Here is a 26,580-nt window from a genome sequence, read left to right as displayed (position 1 = left end):
CACAAAAAAATACAGTTTTATATCTTTATGTTTGAAGCCTGAAATGTGGCAAAAGGTTGCAAAGTTCAAAAGGGCCGAATACTTTCGCAAGGCACTGTATGTCATATAAAATATATTCACCCCACCAAGTATTGTAATCAAAACTTAGCAGAAAGCATGTAGTCCTTGGCTCAGACAGTGTAGTAGTGTGGGCTCAATAGTATCTCATTAGTGTGCAAGATCTTGAGTATCAGCTGTACATGTGATGGAAGAATGCACTGTGCATGCCGAGGGTTGCAATTCCATTGAATTGGGGATAGTTTAACCAAATATGCCACAAGACCTATAATTGACTTAGGTGTATCCCACAAAAAAAGTTCACTGTTATAAGCTAACTTTTTTTTTATGAATTCAAGCAAAGTTCCCCAAAATCCCGGGCTTAACCTTCCAGGAAAATTTTCATGAAAAATTCTTGACATTTACCGGAAAGTTTCTGACCCTTTTGCAACCCTAGTCAAGACCCTGGTGCAGAAATTATTTGGTTGTGAAAATTCACAGTTTTATCAGCTGTCCGGGTGGCTGTTCTCGCAGGTGAAGAAGCTGGATGTGGAGGTCCTGGGCTGGCGTGGTTACACGTGGTCTACGGTTGTGAGGCTGGTTGGACTTACTGCCAAATTCTCTAAAACAACGTTGGAGGCGGCTTATGGTAGAGAAATTAACATTACATTCTCTGGCAACAGCTCAAATGGACATTCCTGCAGTCAGCTTGCCAATTGCACGCTCTCTCAAAACTTGAGTCATCTGTGGCATTGTGTTGTGTGACAAAACTGCACATTTTAGAGCGGCCATTTATTGTCCCCAGCACAAGCTTCTTGATATGCCACACTTGTCAGGTGGATGGATTTTCTTGGCAAATAATAAATGCAAACAAACAGGGATGTAAACAAATTTGTGTCCCCCAACCCTCTCCTTTATCTACTACAGTGTTCCCAACCCTCTCCTTTATCTACTACAGTGTTCCCAACCCTCTCCTTTATCTACTACAGTGTTTCTCAACCCTCTCCTTTATCTACTACAGTGTTCCCAACCCTCTCCTTTATCTACTACAGTGTTCCCAACCCTCTCCTTTATCTACTACAGTGTTCCCAACCCTCTCCTTTATCTACTACAGTGTTCCCAACCCTCTCCTTTATCTACTACAGTGTTCCCAACCCTCTCCTTTATCTACTACAGTGTTCCCAACCCTCTCCTTTATCTACTACAGTGTTCCCAACCCTCTCCTTTATCTACTACAGTGTTCCCAACCCTCTCCTTTATCTACTACAGTGTTCCCAACCCTCTCCTTTATCTACTACAGTGTCGCCAACCCTCTCCTTTATCTACTACAGTGTTCCCAACCCTCTCTTACCTAGGCAGTCAGACAGTCCACAATGTTGTTCTAGTACTGCAGTGCCACACTCAGTTAAATGTATCAACTGTTCTTAAATATAAATCCTACATTTTGGTAGACTCAGTTCTTTTGATTTTAAACCCCTTTCAAAAAGTGCTCAGAGCTAGGCCAGCTTTATCACACTGCTAACTTTTTATAATTCTTCCACATGGTCCTGGATAAGTTTAAATCGGGTGGGGTGTCTGGGTATCTCCCAGCAGAGAGTATAGAGACACAGATTTACAACATAATATCACAAGGACCCCATAATGTCTTGACACACAACAGTCTCGGAGACAGCCTGTGCGCCCCAAATGGTACCCTACTATTTCATATATAGTGCACTTCTTTATTTTACAATGTGTTTATTTTGTTCCTTTTTTCTTCTGTTCACAGTGTGGTCCCAGCTGAGACAGTGTGCCCTGATCGTGTGACTTCAGCCACCCAGACAAGATGGCCTTTCTGAACAGAGTGGAACGGGTTGACCTGGCCAAACATGACCTCAGGGTGAGGAGTGTGGGAGGAGGAAAAGGAGAGGAAATGAAGCTGAGGATAGAGAAGAAAGGTGGAAGTGCGTGGAAAGCATAGAGCCAATGGGTTATAGAACTGGATAGGGACCAAAAATAGTCCACATATTCACACCTGTAATGAAACACTTGACAGATGTACACCTGTATAATACATAAAGCGTCACTACATTTAACCTACGACATGCATCATATAATAAACCCTCCATTGTGAATGGGCTTCTTAATAAAAATGTATTTTCCTCTCTTCTATTCTCTCTACCAGCTACTTTATACGCTACTTTATACCCTTTATTTAACCAGGTAAGTCATTGAGAACACACACAGTGTCTCCTGTGCAGCTGGTTATGGTCAGAGTGGTGCAGCAGGCAGCACTGGCCCTCTGCTCCAGTTCCATTCTCCATGTCTATGAGCAGCAGAGGGGTGTGTGTGTGGCGTTCTATCATCTCCTTCACTCCTGGGAAACTGCATGATCAACACAGCAGCAACAGCATAGAATGGAAAGGCCCATTGATTAGTTTATGATGTGTTGGCATTTATTGTCATGAATCAATCCCTGGAGGCAGCTCTGCAGAGTAGTCACACTGCTAACCCAAATGCCTAACCCTAACCTTAAATTAAGACAAAAAAATAAAGAAAATGTATCATAACATTCTATGATATAGCCAATTTTGACTTTGCAGCTTCCCCATCTAGAGGAAAATACTCAGTTCTGCCTCCAAGACCAAGATTCATGACAATAAACGGCAACCTGCGATGTGTTAAAGATCCAATGCAGCGTTTATCTCCATATCACATCATTTCTGGGTAACAGTGAAGTACCTGACTGTGATGGTTTTCAATTAAAATGGTCAAAAGAAACAAAAAGAGCTTCTTATCAAAGAGAAATTCACATATTTCTCTGTTTCATGATCACAATCTAAAAATTACACACACACACACACACACACACACACACACACACACACACACACACACACACACAGTGTTTTGTGTGCTGCTGGTTCTGGTCAGAGTGGTGCAGGGTGCAGCAGGCAGCACTGGCTCTGTGCTCCAGTTCCATTCTCCATGTCTATGAGCAGCAGAGGGGTGTGTGTGTGGTGTTCTATCATCTCCTCCACTCCTGGGAAACTCTGCAGCAGCAACACAGATTTGAAAGAGCCATCGGTTAGTTATGGATGTGTTAGCGGGTTGGCATTTACTGTCATGAACTCTGCAGAGTGGTCAAAGCCTCAGTCATACAATCTGATTTTAAACCGAACCACCTAATGCCTAACCCTAACTTTAAAATAAGACCAAAAAGCACATTTTTGTTTTTATACATTTTTATGATATAGACAAATTTGACTTTGCAGCTGGCACGACTAGCGGAAATCGCTCAGTTCTGCCTCCAAGGCAAAATTCATGACAATAAACGTCAACCTGTGATGTGTTAAAAAATCCAATTTTCACAATTTCAATGTAGAAATATATAAAAAACACAGGAAAATCATATTTTTTCTGAGTCCCAGATCTGTTTGTAAACTGTAAGCTAATTTAGATAAAAGCACCTGCTAGCTAGATGACCAATGTTTTTAATTGCATTTGCATGCTAAGCTGAAATTCTGTGGCCTGGCTGGTCTAGTGGTAATGGCACCGGTTTGAATCCCTTTGACCTCTACCTTTCCCCACTGTCATCCCCTCAACATCTGTTCAATAAAATCATCAAAAAAATATAATAAAAAGAAAAGTCAAATTCTTGTTTGTGAGTGAATCCTGACAGAGCAGAGAGGAGGCTGTTTGTTTACCTCGCTACCCATGAGGCCGGTGCCCAGGTGGTATGTGTTGCCTTGGTGACGTATCTGGATGTTGTAGACCTTGCCATGGTTCAGCACCATGAGGGTGTAGGGCTGCTCAGAAGAGCCCTTGGAACTGTCCCTCACCAGAAACGCTCCATCCTGAAACACACACAGCTACGTTGATACACAAACTGTGTGTGTGTGTGTGTGTGCGTGTGTGTTAGTGAAGCCCACGAGGGGAGGGGGATTCCTGACCTTGTTAACCCATCTGAGAGATGCTTCAGCCTGGCCTCTGGTCACCAGTCCTCCATACCACTCAGGATCAATGTCCTGCACACAGCAGGGAACAGCAACCAACAATTTACTATGTTTGGAATGAGACTAACATGAGGTAAAGTAAATAATTCATTAATTCGAAGACTAATAAATCAGATAAAATATCTGAAAAGTTATTTTAGGAAATGATAACTTTGTAATCTGAATATTTTTCCTTGGTGCCCTAGTAATTACGGTTGCATGATTTGTCAGTCTAATCGCGTAATACTAATTACAGAGAATCTTTGATAAAACTATCAGTCTTCAGTTAATGATAGTAAAGACACGACAATACACTTGATCATTCTCATTAAAACGTAGGAGTATATTACATGTAGAATATTGTATGTTGATATGTAAATAACGTTTGAAAAGTAGTATGGCTGGTATGGATTGCATAAATGCTCTGCTGGTGTAAATCTACTGATGTAAAAAGGGTGTTTGATTGATCTGCTCACCTTCTCTGTGCCTGGCATTGTGTTGGGGACCATTGAAGGAGGTTTACTGGAGCTGGCTCTGTTGGTAGAGAAGATATGCTAGTACAACATGTTAGAAGAATTGGCTCCATCTTCGTCTCATTAGTCCAAAGTGAATTATTCTCTTTGAATTCTCACTCTGAATTTACTGAAGGAACATGAACCGGTAAAAACAACATTATTTTAATTGTTTTCATCAAGACTGTCTTTCAATAGAAAACCAAAAAGGGGAAGAAGCACCTTCAGACTGTTGAGTTACAGCCAAGGGGTTAATGGGAATGGAGAGGTCTGGGTTAGGCTACCTATAGTCTGGTGGCTTTGGGCCCTTTAGTTGAGGTGGCTTCACTATGGCGGGCTGGGGAGAGCTGAATGGACTGCACTCTCCTGGACACCGTGGGTAGTCACCAAACAGACAAGAAAATCAGAAGTTAGGCAAAACATTGGATTCTCAACCTGCTAGTCAACAGTAGCCATAATTATGGCAATCTGTTCGTTCCGTAGTTTACATTTTTTTGTCTTTGCAAGGCAACTACAGTATATAGCAGAAGGGGTTCTCAACACATTGACAATGCCTTTCTAATTGCCCTTTGGGGATTAATATTTAATTTAATTGAAAATACTTGACCTGAATAAACAGACTAGGAGGCTAAATCAACAGGACAACAGACAGTTGGCATAGTTACTTGTAGGAGTTGTTTTGGTGTTTGTGTGATATTGTTTCTTGGTGGGAGCGGGCTGTCCAGGCTTCTTGCTTCGGTCGACCATGGGGACAGAAGGGCCTGTTGGGGATGGGGGAGGAAGATGTGTCTCAAACGAACCACTAATAAGCATTCAAAGAAGTGATCTGGTGATGTTGCTTTAATTTAACTACGGTAGGAAAAACCATCGAATTAGATTAGGCCAAGACAGCTCTAGTCATTTCAATTCTATGGTTTTACCTAGCTTAGTTGAATGCCACCTCATAGAATGCACTGATTGTCCCATTAGGTAGGAGTGTCTGCTAAATGACTCAAATGTCATCTGTCCTGATTTTCTGGCCTCATCTTACATTACAGGGTAAAAACCAAAACGTGCACCTGGGGGGGGGGGGGGGGGGGGGGGGGGCCCAGGACCACGTTTGGGAAACTCTGCTCTAAACCACTAGCCTCCTGCTCCTTATTTTTCATGGTGCTGATCACAACAGAATAGTCCCGCTCTTTACAATATCAACACAAGCAGCTAACAGATAGACCGGATGATCTCTGGTAACATGGTCAGAGTGACGTACGTTTACCAGCAGCTTTGAATGGCCTCTGAGGGGAGGGGTCTAGTCTGGATGTGGGAGGTCTGGCCAGCTAGAGGGAGCGAGAGAAAGAGAGTGAGGGGAAGAGAGTGACAGAGAGCAGGTGAGAGTTGGAATATTAATTAACAATGATTGATCTCAGAAAGAGAGGAGGATGGTAACACGAAAGAAAGAGCGGATGAAAAGGTTAAAGGTTAGTGGTATGAAAAGATGGGGGCTGTAAAGAAGACAGGATGAAAACAGTGATTGTGTAATGAAGACTATGATGAAGAAGACACTTACTGTGTTATGGCTGGTGGCCAGAGCCTGAGGACCAGGGCGCTGGGGTGGTCTCGGAATCCTTCCGGTAGGAAGAGTTCCTGACGGACCTCCACGCACGGAATCTACACACACACAGACACACACACACACACAGACACACACACACACACACACACACACACACACACACACACACACACACACACACACACACACACACACACACACACACACACACACACACACACACACACACACACACACACACACACACACACACACAGAAGAGCTATAGTACCTACAGTATGTATTTACTAAAGACAGTCAGTAATGGTTAATTGTACATCTTCTGTACCTATATAGTCACTGTTCCCTAGGGGCTTAGGGAGATTGAGGAGGCGGGGGATCTCCTCTGTAGCTGAGGGAGGAGGCTCATAGTCACCATCACTCCCCTCTTCCTCCTCTCCCTCTGCAGGTGGCAGGCGGTCAGACAAGGCACAGATATAACTGTCATCCTCATCAGGGTTCTCATAGTCATTATCACTCATATCCTGACAGACCAGGAGAGGAGAGGAAATGTGGCGAGGGGAGAGGAGGGGAGGAGAGGTGGGTAATTACAGGTTGGTGATTAGTGATATGGTTTTGGACAAGGGTCTTCTGTTGATGATGTTAAGTTACATTTCTACATTGTGTGGATGGATGTGTGGCTTGGTAGCAATGTCATGTCAAAGTGAGAGTGTTTTACAATACATGATACACTCACAAACGTTTCTGAATCCCAGGCTTCATCTTCCTCTTGTACAAAATCTACAGAGAGGAAACCAATCATACAATGAGGGGAGGGTGGGAGACGTTTCTCCTGAGATATAGTAGCTGTGGTTCTGGAGCCGTGGTACTGTACAGTTCTGTTTACCTTGTTGATGTCTCTTAGGTTCCCTTGATCTGGTGAAGACATGAGGAACATGGCTGTGAAGTGTTTCTCTACTGTTCTGTCATACAGCACAGAAGAGTTCTCATGGTGGAAATGTATGCTAGGCTAGTAGATTAGCATTTCTCACCTCTGACTGAACCCCCTCTCCTCTTCACTCCTGTTGATCTCACTACAGATCTCAGTGATGACTCTAGAGAATATATTGAAATCAATCAATGTTATCAAATTCAGTACTTTCTCTCGCCCATCTCAGCCCCGGCTTTCTTGTTTCCTCTCTCTCTGGCACATGGGCACACACCCACCACCATGCTGTCTTGCTCTCTCTCTCTCTCACACACACACGCACACGCACACGCACACGCACACGCACACGCACACACACACACACACACAGGCACACCATCATGCTGTCTTGCTCTCTCTCTCTCTCTGCCTTTTCATTAGAAGATTCAACAGGTTATTTCCAGCTACACGTCCTCACATAGACCACATATGGTAACCACATCACGGCTATTAAAAGCCCCTGACATATACAGCACTACAAAAGCCACACACACACCCATGTCCAAACCAACTGTATTTGAATGTGGGTGTCCATTTCCACTTTCTGTAACAGCCAGAATAAATGGTCTCAGTAAAAGATTTTCAAGGAGGTTTGTGTGTGGTAGAGGAGAATGATTAAGACTTGCTTAAGAGACCAGAGTTGCTTCACAAGGGTTACTTTATCTGTTTATGAAATGAAATAGTTTTGACTTTAGACTTACGGAATATGAATGGTGGGAAACTTCTGAAGGTCGCCATCTTTCATCTTCTGTAATGATACAGTGACGGCATAGATCATTAAATAAAATGAAGTAAACATCTTAGTTGTATCACAGTATACAAGAGCAGCTGCACACACACACACACACACACACACACACACACACACACACACACACACACACACACACACACACACACACACACACACACACACACACTTACCAGAAAGCGTGCTCCGTTCATGCTAGTCTTCATCACCACTTTGTCACAGCTGGACAGCCTCAGCTGAGAATGTCACAACACACCAGAGATGTCACACACCAGGACAGAGGTCACGCTCACTTTCTTAATGCATGCAAATGAGCAGGGTCTGAGCGCTGATCCAGGACCAGTTTTGGCTTTTAGATTATAGTGAATGGACCAGGAGGACCTGGTCCTAGATCAGCAGTCCTACTGATTTGAGGTTAGAGCTTTGGGACAGTAACCGATAGGTTGCTGGATTGAATCCCCTAGTTGACAAGGTAAAATTATGTCATTCTGCCCCTGAGAAGGCAGTTAACCCACTGTTCCCCGGTAGGCCGTCATTGTAAATAAGAATATGTTCTTAAGTGACTTGCCTAGTTACCAATTTTTTCCAACTGCTTACACAAAACATCTTTTCATGTCACACGATTTCTGAAACCTCTCACTCAAAGTGCAAAACTACACACCAAATATCCAAAACCATAAGCTATTTCTCAGCCTTTGACTCAGTTGTCAATTGCATAAAACACTTTTTTCAAAACACTACACACAATTCTCTACCTAAAACACAAACATCTAACAGGAAGTGACTTGCTTTCCTTTTCCAAACACAACCAATCAAAATGCTACACTTATTCCCCAGGTCACCACACACTCCTCACATGTGCAAACACTAATAGCTTAACTGATCACTAACCAATCACTGCTTTACTGTAGTATAGGCCTATAAATAGGTCAAAGGTCAGATGACCTGTTTTGAACAATGGATGCCAACAATGGATAGAGAGCAAGAGGACTAGGAGGGAGAGGAAGAGGAAGAAGAGGACGAGGGCAAAGAAGAGAAGGAAGGAGACCCATCTCTGATGAGATTAGGGCAACACTTGTTGATCATGTGATCAACCACGGTTTGACCATGAGAGAGGCTTGAGTCGATCTACAGTTTCGTCCATAATTCAAACCTTCAGAAATGAGAACGGGTATGCAACTATCTAATGACTATTTTAGCATTACAGTAATGTACTGTAAAATACGTATGACTGCATAGTTTTGCACAAACATTTGTAACTCTAAGCCATCCATTTACTGCACTGCATTGAATGAATGAGGTTGGTTATCATGCTGTACAAATTTTTTTTGTACATTGTTTACAGTTCCTATGCTGAACACATACTGTGTTTGAATTCTTTACAGAGTGGAAAGGCAAAGACATCATGGAGGAAGAGGACACTTGTTTACAGATGTACAAGAGACTGCAATTATAAATATGGTTTTGGCTAACAATGCAATTAGGATTCGAGAGATAAGAGATTATTTTGAATAATGACACCATATTTAACAACATCAATACTGTAAGCCTGTCAACCATACAACGCATCCTCCAACAGCACTGAGTGACGATGAAACAACTTTACAAGGTGCCATTTGAGAGAAACTCTGACAGAGTCAAGAATATGCGACATGACTTTGTAGAGGTATGTATGCAACACTACTTCCAGTACTTCAGACATACCAAATTTACTCGTCTGTATATCCTTTTGTCTGTTATAGAGAGTATTGGAGCTGGATGCCCATGTAATTCGCCATGAATTTATTGATGTGGATGAGGTTGGCTTCAATCTCACCAAAACCAGGCACCACGGAAGAAATGTAATAGGACAGAGGGCAATTACCAATGTCCCTGGACAGCGTGTGGATAATATAACTGTGTGCTGCCATCACTCAAAACGGGGTTCTCCATCACAATGCCACACTGGGTCCGTACAACACCGGCCATATGCTCACTTTTCTGGATGCAATTTACACAATGCTTGTCCCTGATCCAGATCAGGAGCCTGCTAGATTTGCGGTTTTATGGGACAATGTTAGTTTTCACCGGGTTGTTTTGGTCCAAAACTGGTTTGCCACCCATAAACAATTTGTAGCTTTGTACCTACCCCCATATTCACCTTTTCTAAATCCCATAGAGGAATTCTTCTCAGCCTGGCACTGGAAAGTGTATGATCGTCAACCCTATGCCCGCATGCCGCTTCTCCAGGCAATGGAGGACGCATGTGGGGACATAGAGGTTGCCTCTGTCCCAGGTTGGATACGCCATGCTAGGAGATAATTCCCTCGATGTTTGGAAAGAGAAAACGTATCTTGTGATGTGGACGAAGTATTGTGGCCAGACCCAGGCGGGAGAAGAGATGAAGCATAGCTTAGCACTGGTGACTGCCCCCCGTCCCCCTACCAATTCCTGGACTGCCCCCCCGGGACCCCACACACACAATTGTGTTCTTTACTGTATTCTAAAGAATATACTTTTGGTTTACATATGTTTATGGTTTTGTTGTATGCTACTGTATACAACAGTAATGTTTGGCCTAATAAATATTTTCTGTTTCTACATTGCATTGGTGTTTACAGTGTACTTGTTACCCCTCTCAGCAGATTACTTTCACTGTAGAACATTGTATTGGTGTTAACAGTGTACTTGTTACCCCTCTCAGCAGATGACTTTCACTGTAGAACATTGTATTGAAATGTAGATATAAGCCTATGAAAGACCAAAGAGCTTTAGATTTAGAACAACAGTGTTTACATGGTATATCCAGAAATGTACTATTATGAAAGCAGTGTTTGCCATTTGATGCAAATGCTTCATTCTGACATGTGTTTATGGCATTTTGAATGCAGTGTTACATTTTGAAGGAGATGTGAGGCGTTTTGAATTTTGTGTGTGCAGTTTTGGGAATTATGTGTAGAGTTTTGAAAAAAAGGAGACAGTTTAGAAAACTTGTGTAAGCAGTTGGAAAAAATAGTAAATAAATACAAAACTCTGAGAGGCATCAAACAGGCCCTGATCTGTTTCATATCAGCTACTGGCATTCATATGGGCATATGGGCAATTTGAATGATGCAATTTGAATGATGAGAATTGAATGCTGATGAACCACTGATGTTAAGAGCTGCATTATCTACAGAAGAACATGGGTCATGAAGTGTCCTCGCTCACCCTCTTCATATAGTCGGCTAGACTACGTGCGTTCCACCCCATCACCTCTGACCTGGAGGGAACACTGTCAAAACTCATCGTCTTCTTCTGTGCAAAGCTTTCCAAAGTTTTGTCTTAGTAAGCCTTGAGTCCAAGGCTCTTCTAGATCCAAGGATCTTCTTCTAGATCCAAGGCTCTTCTTCTAGATCCAAGGCTCTTCTTCTAGATCCAAGGCTCTTCTTCTAGATCCAAGGATCTTCTTCTAGATCCAATGATCTTCTTCTAGATCCAAGGCTCTTCTTTTAGATCCAAGGCTCTTCTTCTAGATCCAAGGCTCTTCTGTTGGTAAAGTCCAAGGCTCTTGTCTTAGTAGGTCCAATGTTTTTGTCTTGGTATGGTCCACGGTTTTTAGTAAAGTCCAAGGTTTTTCTCAAGTGTGAGTAAGGTCCCGGGCTTTGGCTTTCCTCATAGACAATTCACACAAGGGAATCAGATCCACACTCCAGGAAACCTCAGTGAATGTAGACAGGAGATAACAGTAAGTCTCCTGTTAGTCTCGTGATGGGCATTAGCTGCTACACAATGCTCATCCTTTTAGCCATATATGTGGAGAGATAAATACTTAGCATTAGTTTAATCGTGATGGTGCTGTTTCTACAGGCCTCCCTGATGTCTCTGTAACTGTGAGGAGGCAGGACTTCAGTTTGTCACCCACTGCCTTTCCTGTCACAGGCAGCCAAAAGAGGAAGTATTGTAGGCCACAGAGGATGTAAAGAAGAGAAGAAAGAGGTTTGTCCCAAATGGCCCACTATCAGCCCTGGACCAAAGTAGTTTCCTATATAGCAAATAGGGTGCCATTTGGGACGCAAACCTAGAGCTAGCCTGCTTCACTGTGTAGGCCTGTAGACACGCCATCTCTATACTTAGCCACTCAACATCAGCTTCTAAATGTATCTTGACCCATGTGACTTTAAATGTTATATCAATATGCCTTAAATCAGGCCTGTACTAAGGTCATTGTATTTGACACTGATCTGGTCCTTTATTGTATGGTCGGTCCTCTCTCTCTGCATCAGATCGGCTGCTATGTGTCGATCGAACATTACATTTCAGACTGATATGTGTTTTCAAACACAGACACCTAGCTACAGTTGCTAGTCTCACTCTTATTGGACCCTCCTCTTGTAAGATTGTTTAGGACAGAAAGACAGTTTGCGCCTCCTTTACTGTATAGTAGGTTGAGTTTAATATCTGCCTAGCAACAGTTATTATTAGATGATATGTGATTGTGTCCTGAGTCTACGGCTGCGTTTAGACAGGCAGCCCAATTCTGATCATTGTTTCACTAATCCCTTTTAACCAATCAGATCAGCTCTGAAAAATATGTGAAAAGATCTGATGTGATTGGTCAAAATGTATTTTTTATTTTTTTATTTCACCTTTATTTAACCAGGTAGGCTAGTTGAGAACAATTTCTCATTTACAATTGCGACTTGGCCAAGATAAAGCAAAGCAGTTCGACACACACAACAACACAGAGTTACACATGGAATAAAACAAACATACAGTCAATAATACAGTAGAAAAATAAGTCTATATACTATGTGAGCAAATGAGGTGAGATAAGGGAGGTAAAGGCAAAAAAAGGCCATGGTGGCAAAGTAAATACAATATAGCAAGTAAAACACTAGAGAAAATAGATAGAAAATACCAATTAGTGGGAAAAAGATGAGAATTGGGCTGCCTGTCTAAACGCAGCCTATGTCTAATTTAGGCTGCTGCCTGTGTTCGATGTCTTATTCAGCCTGTTTGATTTGATTTGATATGCCTGTATTTGAAACCCAAACACACAAAAATAGAATGAAAATTGTATGTAGCTCTAAACCTCACAGGACGTTTTTCACACTCCAATATGGTGGCCAAACGGTCCACTTGGATCATGGCATTTCAATTGGAATATCTAGTTTACTGCATTTCCATGAACATGACCCAGGCCTGCAGACTGTTGTGATTGCACAGATAGCCAGCCCACCATCCAACTCACTACTGAATCTGGTATCTCACACCAAGGTGAGAGAGGAGGGTAGAGGGGAGGTGGTGGGGATAGAGGAGGGAAGGCTGATCAGGGCGGTCTGGGTATGAAGACAGCCATACCCCTGGGGGGTCCTAACAAAGCCTGTCCTCCAGCTTTCAGTCTCCATCATATTGAGAGACATCCCTTCATACTGAGGTTGCAGCTGAATGGCACACATTACCTGTACCGTGAACTGCATTCAACCAGGGCCTGGATCTGGCTAAAAGTAGTGCACTGTATAGGAAATAAGGTTTGTGAAACCTAAGTAAGTTGAAAACAACGGATAGCCTCTAGAGAACAGTGTTCCAGTGTGTTGGTTGGTTGAGCCCCAAGGCCTCTAGAGAACAGTGTTCCAGTGTGTTGATTGGTTGAGCCCCAGGGCCTCTAGAGAACAGTGTTCCAGTGTGTTGGTTGAGCCCCAAGGCCTCTAGAGAACATTGTTCCAGGGTGTTGGTTGAGCCCCAAGGCCTCTAGAGAACAGTGTTCCAGTGTGTTGTTTGAGCCCCAGGGCCTCTAGAGAACAGTGTTCCAGTGTGTTGGTTGAGACCCAGGGCCTCTAGAGATCAGTGTTCCAGTGTGTTGTTTGAGCCCCAGGGCCTCTAGAGAACAGTGTTCCAGTGTGTTGGTTGAGACCCAGGGCCTCTAGAGAACTATATTGGGTTCTGATCTACAGGCCCACAATACACATTCAATTATGATGTGTAGCCTAAACGTGCAGCCATTTCTACATCTGAAATGGGCCCTTGCATGGATACATATCCCTAACAACACGATATGGTTGTTGGCTCAACAATTAAATGTATGCATTTAAGTCAGGTCTTTAACCTGGATAGACACAGATATACTGTATTGTGTATGAACATAGCCTGTATTCCAATACAAAATGTATAGTAGGCTACAGTTTGTATTGTTCCTACAGGGATACACTTGGTTGGCACTTCTGGGTAGGCCAATTCTCTATACCAACTTAGATGTCATAATATATTTATTTAGAAATAATAGATAGTATTTACAGTGCATTCGGAAAGTATTCAGACCCCTTGACTTTCTCCACATTTTGTTATGTTACAGCCGTGCTCTAAAATTTATTCAATCGTTTTTCCCCTCATCAACGAACACACAATACCTCATAATGACAAATCAAAAACAGTTTTTTAGAAATCTTATTTCCATTAGTATTCAGACCCTTTGCTATGAGACTCAAAATTGAGCTCAGGTGGATCCTGTTTCCATTGATCATCCTTGAGATGTTTCTACAACTTGATTGGAGTCCACCTGTGGTAAATTCAATTGATTTGACATGATTTGGAAAGGCACACACCTGTCTATATAATGTCCCACAGTTGACAGTGCACGTCAGAGCAAAAACCAAGCCATGAGGTCGAAGGAATTGATCAAGTGGCCAGACAGAAGCCACTACTCAGTAAAAGGCACATGACAGCCCGCTTGGAGTTTGCCAAAATCTATCTAAAGGACTCTCAGACCATCTGATGAAACCAATATTTAACTATCTTTGGCCTGGAGGAAACCTGGCACCTTCCCTACAGTGAAGCATGGTGGTGGCAGCATCATGCTGTGGGGATGTTTTTCAGCCTGGAGGAAACCTGGCACCTTCCCTACAGTGAAGCATGTTGGTGGCAGCATCATGCTGTGGGGATGTTTTTCAGTTTTTCACTACATTCCTAAATAAAATGATGTACTTTTTACTCATTTTTACTCTCTACATGTTCTGACACCCAAAAGTACTTGTTACATTTTGACAGGAAAATGGTCCAATTCACGCACTTATCTAGAAAACATCGCTGGTCATCCCTACTGCCTCTGATCTGTTAGACTCATTAAACACAAATGCTTTGTTTGTAAATTATGTGTGAGTGTTGAAGTGTGACCCTGGCTATCCATCAATAAAAATAAAAATACATCTGGCTTGTTTAATAGAAGGAATTTGAAATGATTTATACCTTTACTTTTGATACTTACGTACATTTGAGCAATTTGAGCAAAAAGTATATTTAAAACCAAATACTTTTAGACTTTTACTCAAGTAGTATTTTACTGGGTGACTTTCACTTGAGTCATTTTCTATTAAGGTATCTTTACTTTTGCTCAAGTATGACAGTTGAGTACTTTTTCCACCACTGCTAACTACCAATCTAACAAGAGAAAGACAAATGATGCACTACCACATTTAGAAATTGCACCTGTTGTATTCTACTATTCTAATGCTCAATAGTAAGTTGAGACCCCGACTGAGATTCTCATTTTTTTTAAGTAATAATTGGTTTGGGGCCCCCTAGAGGCCGTGGGCCCTAAGCGACTGCTTATGTCACATATGCCTGGAACCGGCCCTGCGATTAGCAAGCATTAAAACAATACAATAAGATCTGAATAGGTGTTATAGTAACTCCTTATCAATGGCAGTGGCATGTATTCATGGATGCCAAATGAAGCCAGGCTTCCCAAAAAAATGACCAATAAAAAAGAAATAAAAAATGAATCATTCCTCTCTCTCTGTTTCATCATGTTCCTTAAATTCGCAAGAGGCTGAATGTATCTCACCGGAAAAAGCATTCTAGCGAGCGAAACAGTGCCCCTTTGTCTCTGTATGTGTGCCCATCTATCTGATGGCTGTCTGGTTCAAAAGAGTATGACATTGTTGCCGCCCGTAGAATTTGGTGTCACTCCTATCAAATCCCATTGAGAGTATATGTCATTGACAGAAACAACTTGAATTGCTGCATCTTGTTGTGTTGTTGTCATCCGGTGGCTAGCTAGCTAGCTAAAATTGTCCCTTTCCTAAATTAGCCATGGATGGAGATAGAGATTTGAACTTGTGGTTTAACTAAATTCTCCTTACTGGTCAATGATTGTAATGCTGATTCTGATCCAACCATTAATTCATACATTGTTGTGCCCCTGGCCTGGGAGGATGGAAGTTCAACATGTAGCTAGATGTTGAAGGCTAATGTTAAAGAGCTGACGTTGCCCATGAATGGAAGTTAGGCTAGCAAACAACCATTTTAGCAAGGTAGCCTAGGACAACAATAAATAAAAGCCTGTCCTGTATGACAGAGTGATAGACTGTTTCATCAACATGGAAGAGAGGAGGATTGCATTCTTGACAAGTAGGGTGAGTCAACATGCTTTTTCTACTTGCACGAATGCGCACACATGCACACACACACGCAAACAGAATGTCATGTATTGTCATGTTGTGTATTTCTGTCCTTTCCTTTCACCCTGTCTCCCTCTGCTGGTCGTATTAGGTTACCTTTTCTCCCCCGCTTTCCCCCAGCTGTTCCTTGTCTCCTCTTGACTACCTCGTCACCCCTTCTCCCACCTGTTCCCCTTTTCCCTCTGATTAGTCCCCTATATCTCTCTCTGTTTTTGTTCCTGTCCTTGTCGGATTCTTGTTTGTTGTGTTTCATGCCTGAACCAGACTATCGTCATGTTTGCTGTAACCTTGTCCTGTCCTGTCGGAATCTGCCGGTCTGTCTGAACCTACCTATGTTTGGTTATTAAAGAAGCTCTGTTAAGTTAATTCGCTTTTGGGTCCTCATTCACTCACCGTGACAGAAGAATCCGACCAAGAATGGACCCAGCGACTTCGGATCCTCTCCACTCAGCCGTCGAGATCCAGGGAGCGATGCTAGGCAGACACGAGCAGGAATTGTCTGCTGCTCGACATGCCGTTGAGACCCTGGCCACCCAAGTCTCCAACCTCACAGAACAGGTTCACCATCTCCGCCTCGATCCACCGGCCACTTCCAGGGCTTTCGAATCTCCGGAGCCCAGAATCAATAACCCGCCGTGTTACTCTGGGGAGCCCACTGAATGCCGCTCGTTCCTCACCCAGTGTGATATTGTGTTTTCTCTCCAGCCCAACACTTACGCCAGGAGCACTGCTCGTGTCGCCTACGTCATATCTCTCCTTACTGGACGGGCTCGTGAGTGGGGCACGGCAATCTGGGAGGCAAGGGCTGAGTGTACTAACCAGTATCAGGACTTTAAGGAGGAGATGATACGGGTTTTTGATCGATCTGTTTTTGGGGAGGAGGCTTCCAGGGCCCTGTCTTCCCTATGTCAAGGCAATCGATCCATAACTGACTACTCTATTGAGTTTCGCACTCTTGCTGCCTCCAGTGGCTGGAACGAGCCGGCCTTGCTCGCTCGTCTTCTGGAGGGTCTCCGCGCAGAGGTAAAGGATGAGATTCTCTCCCGGGAGGTTCCTTCCAGCGTGGATTCCTTGATTGAACTCGCTATTCGCATTGAGCGACGGGTTGATCTTCGTCACCGAGCTCGTGGAAAGGAGCTCGCGCTCTCCGTTGCCCCCCTCTCCGCATCACTACCATCTTCCTCTGCCGGCTCGGGAGCTGAGCCTATGCAGCTGGGAGGTATCCGCATCTCGACTAAGGAGAGGGAACGGAGAATCACCAACCGCCTCTGTCTCTATTGCGGTTCTGCTGGTCATTTTGTCACTTCATGTCCAGTAAAAGCCAGAGCTCATCAGTAAGCGGAGGGCTACTGGTGAGCGCTACTACTCCTGTCTCTCCTTCAAGATCCTGCACTACCTTGTCGGTCCATCTACGCTGGACCGGTTCGTCAGCTTCCTGCAGTGCCTTAATAGACTCTGGGGCGGAGGGCTGTTTTATGGACGAGACCTGGGCTCGGGAACATGACATTCCTCTCAGACAGTTAAGGGAGTCCACGGCCTTGTTCGCCCTGGATGGTAGTCCTCTCCCCAGGATTCAGCGTGAGACGCTACCTTTAACCCTCACTGTTTCTGGTAATCATAGCGAAACCATTTCTTTTTTAATTTTTCGTTCACCTTTTACACCTGTTGTTTTGGGCCATCCCTGGCTAGTTTGTCATAATCCTTCCATTAATTGGTCTAGTAATTCTATCCTCTCCTGGAACGTCTCTTGTCATGTGAAATGTTTAATGTCTGCTATCCCTCCTGTTTCCTCTGTCTCTTCTTCACAGGAGGAGCCTGGTGATTTGACAGGGGTGCCGGAGGAATATCACGATCTGCGCACGGTGTTCAGTCGGTCCAGGGCCACCTCTCTTCCTCCACACCGGTCGTATGATTGTAGTATTGATCTCCTTCCGGGAACCACTCCCCCCCGGGGTAGACTATACTCTCTGTCGGCTCCCGAACGTAAGGCTCTCGAGGATTATTTGTCTGTAGCTCTTGACGCCGGTACCATAGTCCCCTCCTCCTCTCCCGCCGGAGCGGGGGTTTTTTTTGTCAAGAAGAAGGACGGGTCTCTGCGCCCCTGCATAGATTATCGAGGGCTGAATGACATAACAGTGAAGAATCGTTATCCGCTTCCTCTTATGTCTTCAGCCTTCGAGATCCTGCAGGGAGCCAGGTTTTTCACTAAGTTGGACCTTCGTAACGCTTACCATCTCGTGCGCATCAGGGAGGGGGACGAGTGGAAGACGGCGTTTAACACTCCGTTAGGGCACTTTGAATACCGGGTTCTTCCTTTCGGTCTCGCTAACGCTCCAGCTGTCTTTCAGGCATTAGTCAATGATGTCCTGAGAGACATGCTGAACATCTTTGTTTTCGTTTACCTTGACGATATCCTGATTTTTTCACCGTCACTCCAGATTCATGTTCAGCACGTTCGACGTGTCCTCCAGCGCCTTTTAGAGAATTGTCTTTTTGTGAAGGCTGAGAAGTGCACTTTTCATGCCTCCTCCGTCACATTTCTCGGTTCTGTTATTTCCGCTGAAGGCATTAAGATGGATCCCGCTAAGGTCCAAGCTGTCATTGATTGGCCCGCCCCTAAGTCACGCATCGAGCTGCAGCGCTTTCTCGGCTTCGCGAACTTCTATCGTCGTTTCATCCGTAATTTCGGTCAGGTGGCAGCTCCTCTCACAGCCCTTACTTCTGTCAAGACGTGCTTTAAGTGGTCCGTTTCCGCCCAGGGAGCTTTTGATCTCCTCAAGAATCGTTTTACATCCGCTCCTATCCTTGTTACACCTGACGTCTCTAGACAGTTCGTTGTCGAGGTTGACGCGTCAGAGGTGGGCGTGGGAGCCATTCTTTCTCAGCGCTCCCTCTCTGACGACAAGGTCCACCCATGCGCGTATTTTTCTCATCGCCTGTCGCCGTCGGAACGTAACTATGATGTGGGAAACCGCGAACTGCTCGCCATCCGGTTAGCCCTAGGCGAATGGCGACAGTGGTTGGAGGGCGCGACCGTTCCTTTTGTCGTTTGGACTGACCATAGGAACCTTGAGTACATCCGTTCTGCCAAACGACTTAATGCGCGTCAGGCGCGTTGTGCGCTGTTTTTCGCTCGTTTCGAGTTCGTGATTTCTTATCGTCCGGGCTCTAAGAACACCAAGCCTGATGCTTTATCTCGTCTCTTCAGTTCTTCAGTAGCCTCCACTGACCCCGAGGGGATTCTCCCTGAGGGGCGTGTTGTCGGGTTGACTGTCTGGGGAATTGAGAGGCAGGTAAAGCAAGCGCTCACTCACACTCCGTCGCCGCGCGCTTGTCCTAGGAACCTTCTTTTCGTTCCCGTTCCTACTCGTCTGGCCGTTCTTCAGTGGGCTCACTCTGCCAAGTTAGCCGGCCACCCTGGCGTTCGGGGTACGCTTGCTTCCATTCGCCAGCGTTTTTGGTGGCCCACCCGGGAGCATGACACGCGTCGTTTCGTGGCTGCTTGTTCGGTCTGCGCGCAGACTAAGTCCGGTAACTCTCCTCCTGCCGGCCGTCTCAGGCCGCTTCCCATTCCCTCTCGACCGTGGTCTCACATCGCCTTAGATTTTGTCACCGGACTGCCTTCGTCAGCGGGGAAGACTGTTATTCTTACGGTTGTCGATAGGTTCTCTAAGGCGGCTCATTTCATTCCCCTTGCTAAGCTTCCTTCTGCTAAAGAGACGGCACAAATCATCATCGAGAATGTTTTCAGAATTCATGGCCTTCCGTCAGACGTCGTTTCGGACAGAGGTCCGCAATTCACGTCTCAATTTTGGAGGGAGTTTTGCGGTTTGATTGGGGCTTCCGTCAGTCTCTCTTCCGGCTTTCACCCCCAGTCTAACGGTCAAGCAGAACGGGCCAATCAGACTATTGGTCGCATCTTACGCAGTCTTTCTTTTCGCAACCCTGCGTCTTGGTCAGAACAGCTCCCCTGGGCAGAATACGCCCACAACTCGCTTCCTTCGTCTGCGACCGGGCTATCTCCTTTTCAGAGTAGCCTCGGGTACCAGCCTCCGCTGTTCTCATCTCAGTTCGCCGAGTCCAGCGTCCCCTCCGCTCAGGCTTTTGTCCAACGTTGCGAGCGCACCTGGAAGAGGGTCAGGTCTGCACTTTGCCGTTATAGGACGCAGACTGTGAGGGCTGCTAATAAGCGTAGAACTAAGAGTCCTAGATATTGTCGCGGTCAGAGAGTTTGGCTCTCCACTCAGAACCTTCCCCTTAAGACGGCTTCTCGCAAGTTGACCCCGCGGTTCATTGGTCCGTTCCGTATTTCTCGGGTCATTAATCCTGTCGCAGTTCGACTTCTTCTTCCGCGATACCTTCGTCGCGTCCACCCGGTCTTCCATGTCTCCTGTATCAAGCCCGTTCTTCGCGCCCCCGCTCGTCTTCCCCCCCCCCCCATCCTTGTCGAGGGCGCACCCATCTACAGGGTCCGCAGGATTTTGGACATGCGTCCTCGGGGCCGTGGTCACCAGTACCTCGTAGATTGGGAGGGGTACGGTCCTGAGGAGAGGAGTTGGGTTCCCTCTCGGGACGTGCTGGACCGTGCGCTGATCGAGGATTTCCTCCGTTGCCGCCAGGTTTCCTCCTCGAGTGCGCCAGGAGGCGCTCGGTGAGTGGGGGGGTACTGTCATGTATTGTCATGTTGTGTCTTTCTGTCCTTTCCTTTCACCCTGTCTCCCTCTGCTGGTCGTATTAGGTTACCTTTTCTCCCCCGCTTTCCCCCAGCTGTTCCTTGTCTCCTCTTGACTACCTCGTCACCCCTTCTCCCACCTGTTCCCCTTTTCCCTCTGATTAGTCCCCTATATCTCTCTCTGTTTTTGTTCCTGTCCTTGTCGGATTCTTGTTTGTTGTGTTTCATGCCTGAACCAGACTATCGTCATGTTTGCTGTAACCTTGTCCTGTCCTGTCGGAATCTGCCGGTCTGTCTGAACCTACCTATGTTTGGTTATTAAAGAAGCTCTGTTAAGTTAATTCGCTTTTGGGTCCTCATTCACTCACCGTGACACAGAAATCAGAACCATGAACATCCACATCATAGTTATCTTATGTTGATTGGACTAAATTGCTTTTTTGTTGAAATGTTGAAGTTGAAATGATACTGGAATAGTGGAGGCAGCTCCTGTTTTCTTTGCAACTTGAGGTAACTCTCCGTGGATCTAAATCAGTAGTTGTTTAGTGGTCCAAACATGTCAAAAACATGACCTTGTTTGACCATGCAGTATGTAGGTCATGTAACTGTTTGTTACAAGCAGTATGTTTTGTGGACTTCACTAGGCAAGTCAGTTAAGAACACATTCTTATTTAACTAGGCAAGTCAGTTAAGAACACATTCTTATTTAACTAGGCAAGTCAGTTAAGATCACATTCTTATTTAACTAGGCAAGTCAGTTAAGAACACATTCTTATTTAACTAGGCAAGTCAGTTAAGAACACATTCTTATTTAACTAGGCAAGTCAGTTAAGAACACATTCTTATTTAACTAGGCAAGTCAGTTAAGATCACATTCTTATTTAACTAGGCAAGTCAGTTAAGAACACATTCTTATTTAACTAGGCAAGTTAGTTAAGAACACATTCTTATTTAACTAGGCAAGTCAGTTAAGAACACATTCTTAGTTAACTAGGCAAGTCAGTTAAGAACACATTCTTATTTACTTTTATTTAACTAGGCAAGTCAGTTAAGAACACATTTTATTGACATTGACGGCCAATTGTGCACCACCCTATGGGACTCCCAATCACAGCCACTTGTAATACAGCCTGGAATCAAACCAGGGTCTGTAGTGATGCCTTTAGCACTGAGATACAGTGTCTTAGACCGCTGCACCACTCAGCAGCCCCTTGGGAACATCCATATTGTGGGTGTTTGTTTACAAAGAAGTATACGGGCAATACATTTTATCTCTAATTATTAGACCAAGTTTTTTACCTGGTTTTTAATACTACAGGGATATCAGGCTTGTAGTTGTATTAATTATGATTCATGACTTGTCTGAACTATAGGTGTGAATGTGCTGATTTAACTTCTGTCTCCCTCTACTGGGCCAAACTGCTTGCAAACACCCACTATTGCCATGATCATGCCATCCACTCAAGAATCATGTATTATTTGATAATTAAATGTATTGTATTGGTAGTGTAATGTGGTATATTGTTATATTCTCAGTTTGGACTGTCCAGACTCCCTTTCAGACTACTGTCTTATTCTCATTCATCGTCAGAGAAAGTCACACCCAAATCAGTCGTTTTGTATTACACCATTTTGTCTTTATTTCATAAAGAAAAGTATAAAGTGAAATATGAAAACACCTTAATAATCCCCCCACCTTCCTCTCTTAGCCTGGATGCCTGACTTGGTTTGGTGTTCAACAACAAAACTGACTGATTAAGAAACAAACCCCTAGCCCTTAGCCCCTACCCTTGGTACTTCTGAATGGTTTGGATGGGTATACGTTAGGAAATAAGGGCTGGGGAGTAAGGTGGTTAGAGGCTGGGGTGTAGGAGCTAGGGCGTAGGGTGGTTAGAGGCTAGGGTGTAGGAGCTAGGGCGTAGGGTGGTTAGAGGCTAGGGAGTAAGGGAGTAAAGGCTAGGGTGTAGGGGCTAGGGAGTAAGGGGGTTAGAGGCTAGGGAGTAAAGGAGTAAAGGCTAGGGTGTAGAGGCTAGGGAGTAAAGGAGTAAAGGCTAGGGTGTAGAGGCTAGGGAGTAAAGGAGTAAAGGCTAGGGTGTAAAGGCTAGGGAGTAAAGGAGTAAAGGCTAGGGTGTAGAGGCTAGGGAGTAAAGGAGTAAAGGCTAGAGGGTAGAGGGTTTCTGGCCCAATACGTGTTATTTAAAACAGAACCATCCTGGTATCCATGTTACAACTCTATTCTCCTAATGAAAGATAGAGCCCTGTGAAGATGGCATGCTGTGTCTCAAATGGCACCATATTCCCTATATAGTGGACCAGGTCAAAAGTATTGCACTATATAGGGAATAAGGTGCCATTTGGAATACATCCCATGTACCCTCCTCCACTACTGCATCTCCTGGGGCCCTACAGCACCCTGTTATACAACACAACGTGACTTAAAGTAGAATACTGACAGACAGACAAAACAAAGTGATTTTGTTGGTGGCATCTCTGTCTCCTCTCCTGTTTCCCTCTCCTCCTCTTCTCCTCTTCTTCACCAAGTCACATCAAGGCGTGGCATCCCCTTTCCTTTCCTGTTCAATGGCTGAAACAGAAGACAGGAAGACACATACATACTGTATACATGTGGTTGAGATGTTGGCGAGGGAGAATGTGAATTGGGCTCCGGTCGTGTGTGGTTGTGTTGCAGAGACGATACAGAGTGCGACCCAAATGGTACCCTATGCACTACTTTGACCTGGGCCTATAGGGAGAGAGTGATTCTGATGATTCAGTGATTTGTAGTAGAGAAGTGTTTGTATACTGCAGAGCTAGAGGAAGGTTGACAGCAGTAGAACTGACAACACCTATAGCTGCTAAAATGACTGCAGGGGAGGGGGGGGGGGGGGGGGGGGGGGGTATGAGAGAGAGGGGGAGGGGGGTAGAGAGTAAGGGGGAGAGAACGAGAGAGAGAGAGGGGGGGGGAGTAGGAAAGGAAGAGCACTGCAGAGGCAGAATGAACACTTCCCTTACCACACCCTTAAAACACACACGCATACAGTACACACACACACCACACTGCCATGATCACTCACTCTCTTTGGTTGGCAGGGGGTTCTTCTCTTTCGTCTCAGTCTTCTTCAGTTTGGTCTTGTCGAAACAGGCAATCTCTGTCAGGTCAGGTTTGTCAGACATTGTTGCTGTGAAAGAGAGAGATGGAGCAGGGAGAGAGATGGAGCAGGGGGAGAGAGATGGAGCAGGGAGAGAGAGATGGAGCAGGGAGAGAGAGATGGAGCAGGAAGAGAGAGATGGAGCAGGGAGAGAGATGGAGCAGGGGGAGAGAGATGGAGCAGGGAGAGAGAGATGGAGCAGGGGGAGAGAGATGGAGCAGGGAGAGAGAGATGGAGCAGGGAGAGAGATGGAGCAGGGAGAGAGATGGAGCAGGGAGAGAGAGATGGAGCAAGGGGAGAGAGATGGAGCAGGGAGAGAGAGATGGAGCAGGGAGAGAGAAATGGAGCAGGGAGAGAGAGATGGAGCAGGGAGAGAGAGATGGCGCAGGGAGAGAGATGGAGCAGGGAGAGAGAGATGGAGCAGGGAGAGAGATGGAGCAGGGGGAGAGAGATGGAGCAGGGAGAGAGAGATGGAGCAGGGAGAGAGATGGAGCAGGGAGAGAGAGATGGAGCAAGGGGAGAGAGATGGAGCAGGGAGAGAGAGATGGAGCAAGGGGAGAGAGATGGAGCAGGGAGAGAGAGATGGAGCAGGAAGAGGGAGCAGGGAGCAGGGAGAGAGATGGAGCAGGGAGAGAGAGATGGAGCAGGGAGAGAGATGGAAAGAGAAAGTGAGGAAATGAGGGAGGGAGAGAAAAGGAGAGAGAGGAAGAGAGGGGGAGAGAGAGACAGAGAGAAATCCTTGTGTCAGTTATTTGACCTTGGCTGACAAAAGAGCTACACACAAGGCAGAATCTTGACAAGGCAGAATCATTTCTGTTCATGAGTATGCCATCGTGTTGATGACTAATATGTGAATTTTGCCAATCTAGTTCCTAATAGATATAGGGAGTGTGTCCACCATGAGATGTGCTACACACACACGCACGCGAGCTGCAGCCGCCCCCACGTGTTCGGTTCCATCATGCCAGCTTTCCACATGCCTACACACATGCTATCTAGCATGACACCATCTGTGTGAGGCTGGTCTCTTTGTTCTCTCCCTCTGCAGTCTCTCTCTCTCTCTCTCTCTCTCTCTCTCTCTCTCTCTCTCTCTCTCTCTCTCTCTCTCTCTCTCTCTCTCTCTCTCTCTCTCTCTCTCTCTCTCTCTCTCTCTCTCTCTCTCTCTCTCTCTCTCTCTCTCTCTCTCTCTCTCTCCTTGCCGTCTTTTCTCCTCCTGAGTCTCAACGCTGTTCCACAATGTTAACCTCTGCCACAGTCCTACCCCTGCCACAGTCCTACCTAAGCCCCAGCCCCAGCCCCAGCCCTATGTCAGCCCCAGCCCTACCTCAGCCCAAGCCCTAACCCAGCCCTACGTCAGCCCCAGTCCAGCCCTACCTCAGCCACAGCCCTACCTCAGCCCAAGCCCTACCCCAGCCCTACCTCAGCTCCAGCCCTACCTCAGCCCCAGCCCCAGCCCTACGTCAGCCCCAGTCCAGCCCTACCTCAGCCCCAGCCCTACCTCAGCCCAAGCCCTACCCCAGCCCTACGTCAACCCCAGTCCAGCCCTACCTCAGCCACAGCCCTACCTCAGCCCAAGCCCTACCCCAGCACTACATCAGCCCCAGTCCAGCCCTACCTCAGCCCCAGCCCTACCTCAGCACTACATCAGCCCCAGTCCAGCCCTACCTCAGCCCCAGCCCTACCTCAGCCAAAGCCCTACCCCAGCCCTACGTCAGCCCCAGTCCAGCCCTACCTCAGCTCCAGCCCCACCGGAGCGTCAGCCCTACCTCAGCCCTACCTCATCTATCTATTCCTCCATCTTTCAATTAATTTGTTCTTTCCACCCTTCCATGAGATCAGTACACTCCAGTCTTCAGTGTACAGCCACACCTCAGATCCTTTGTTTCAGTACACAGAAACAAAGCTAAATAAATAAAGATGGTGAGAGATAGAGAGGAACGAGAGAGAGGAGAGAGACCAAGGCTTACCTTTGTTACACACAGTAGTGTGCTCTAATCCGCCGGGGCAGGGATGGAAAGAGATGGAGGTAGACAAGGCTGCGAGTGTCTTCGGGTGTCTGCACATCTAGGTCTGCACAAGGGTGTGGGTTTAAGACAGAATAAGGGAGGAAGGAGGACGGAAGAGGGAAGGAGGGAGAAACTAAGAGAGGGAGGGGTAGAGAGGAGGCACTAAAAGATTGGTAGGGAGCAAAAAGAGAGAGCGAGAGGGAGAGACGATAAGTCTGCCGTCTCCTTTCTCTTTCTTCATTTAGTTAATATTCATGTTCTCCAGGGAAGACATTGGTGGAAGAGCCAACCAATAGCAAGCTGCTGTGCTGTGCTATTCATTAAGATAATGCATCATACACTATTTAATCAACGCACTGAGGTGATTTTGGGGAATTGGCATTCTGAGGACAGGGACAGATGACGTAACACTTGAATGTCTAAAAATACCATTATTTATTTATTTTTCATAACAATATAGTAAAATAATTATATTGGTTTTTATGATACATATTTTCATTTTCTAAATACTGTAATTTGTCTGTACAGTATATAGTTCTGATAT

General features: G+C 45.4%; 2 protein-coding genes across 3 annotated transcripts; both read right to left on the bottom strand.

The window, feature by feature from the left end:
• Positions 1 to 1,753: 1,753 nt before the first annotated feature.
• On the bottom strand, positions 1,754 to 11,627 carry lcp2b (lymphocyte cytosolic protein 2b). 2 transcript variants are annotated; one of them, XM_036970392.1, is made up of 15 exons: positions 10,982 to 11,627; positions 7,966 to 8,028; positions 7,743 to 7,789; positions 7,106 to 7,168; positions 6,961 to 6,989; positions 6,811 to 6,854; positions 6,403 to 6,598; positions 6,069 to 6,169; positions 5,772 to 5,838; positions 5,188 to 5,283; positions 4,807 to 4,888; positions 4,487 to 4,544; positions 3,969 to 4,043; positions 3,723 to 3,872; positions 1,754 to 3,068 (listed from the first exon to the last, which is right to left on the bottom strand). In XM_036970392.1, the coding sequence occupies exons 1-15, from the start codon at positions 11,057 to 11,059 to the stop codon at positions 2,946 to 2,948; spliced, it is 1,272 nt and encodes a 423-aa protein (XP_036826287.1). In that variant the 5' UTR covers positions 11,060 to 11,627; the 3' UTR covers positions 1,754 to 2,945. The 2 variants fall into 2 exon arrangements, with proteins under 2 accessions (XP_036826287.1, XP_036826288.1); XM_036970393.1 differs by having other exon boundaries at positions 5,778 to 5,838.
• A 10,869-nt stretch (positions 11,628 to 22,496) lies between these two features.
• Positions 22,497 to 26,260, bottom strand: LOC118946058 (thymosin beta-like). Its single transcript, XM_036970306.1, has 3 exons — positions 25,998 to 26,260; positions 23,956 to 24,060; positions 22,497 to 23,465 (listed from the first exon to the last, which is right to left on the bottom strand). The coding sequence occupies exons 1-3, from the start codon at positions 26,092 to 26,094 to the stop codon at positions 23,428 to 23,430; spliced, it is 240 nt and encodes a 79-aa protein (XP_036826201.1). The 5' UTR covers positions 26,095 to 26,260; the 3' UTR covers positions 22,497 to 23,427.
• Positions 26,261 to 26,580: the final 320 nt, after the last annotated feature.

Source organism: Oncorhynchus mykiss, chromosome 31 (assembly GCF_013265735.2).
Source record: "Oncorhynchus mykiss isolate Arlee chromosome 31, USDA_OmykA_1.1, whole genome shotgun sequence".
Lineage (NCBI taxonomy): Eukaryota > Metazoa > Chordata > Actinopteri > Salmoniformes > Salmonidae > Oncorhynchus > Oncorhynchus mykiss.
Note: the sequence above shows the minus strand (reverse complement) of the source record. Positions and strands in the feature narration are given on the sequence as shown.

Coding starts and splice junctions, on each gene's coding strand:
- lcp2b (XM_036970392.1), bottom strand. CDS start 11,059: ATGAGTTTTGACAGTGTTCCCTCCAGGTCAGAGGTGATGGGGTGGAAC. Junction 4,044..4,486: donor CAATGCCAGGCACAGAGAAG/GTGAGCAGATCA, acceptor TGCTGTGTGCAG/GACATTGATCCTGAGTGGTA. Junction 3,873..3,968: donor CTCTCAGATGGGTTAACAAG/GTCAGGAATCCC, acceptor TGTGTGTTTCAG/GATGGAGCGTTTCTGGTGAG.
- LOC118946058 (XM_036970306.1), bottom strand. CDS start 26,094: ATGTGCAGACACCCGAAGACACTCGCAGCCTTGTCTACCTCCATCTCT. Junction 24,061..25,997: donor CACTACTGTGTGTAACAAAG/GTAAGCCTTGGT, acceptor TCTCTTTCACAG/CAACAATGTCTGACAAACCT. Junction 23,466..23,955: donor CCCCCTGCCAACCAAAGAGA/GTGAGTGATCAT, acceptor CTTCTGTTTCAG/CCATTGAACAGGAAAGGAAA.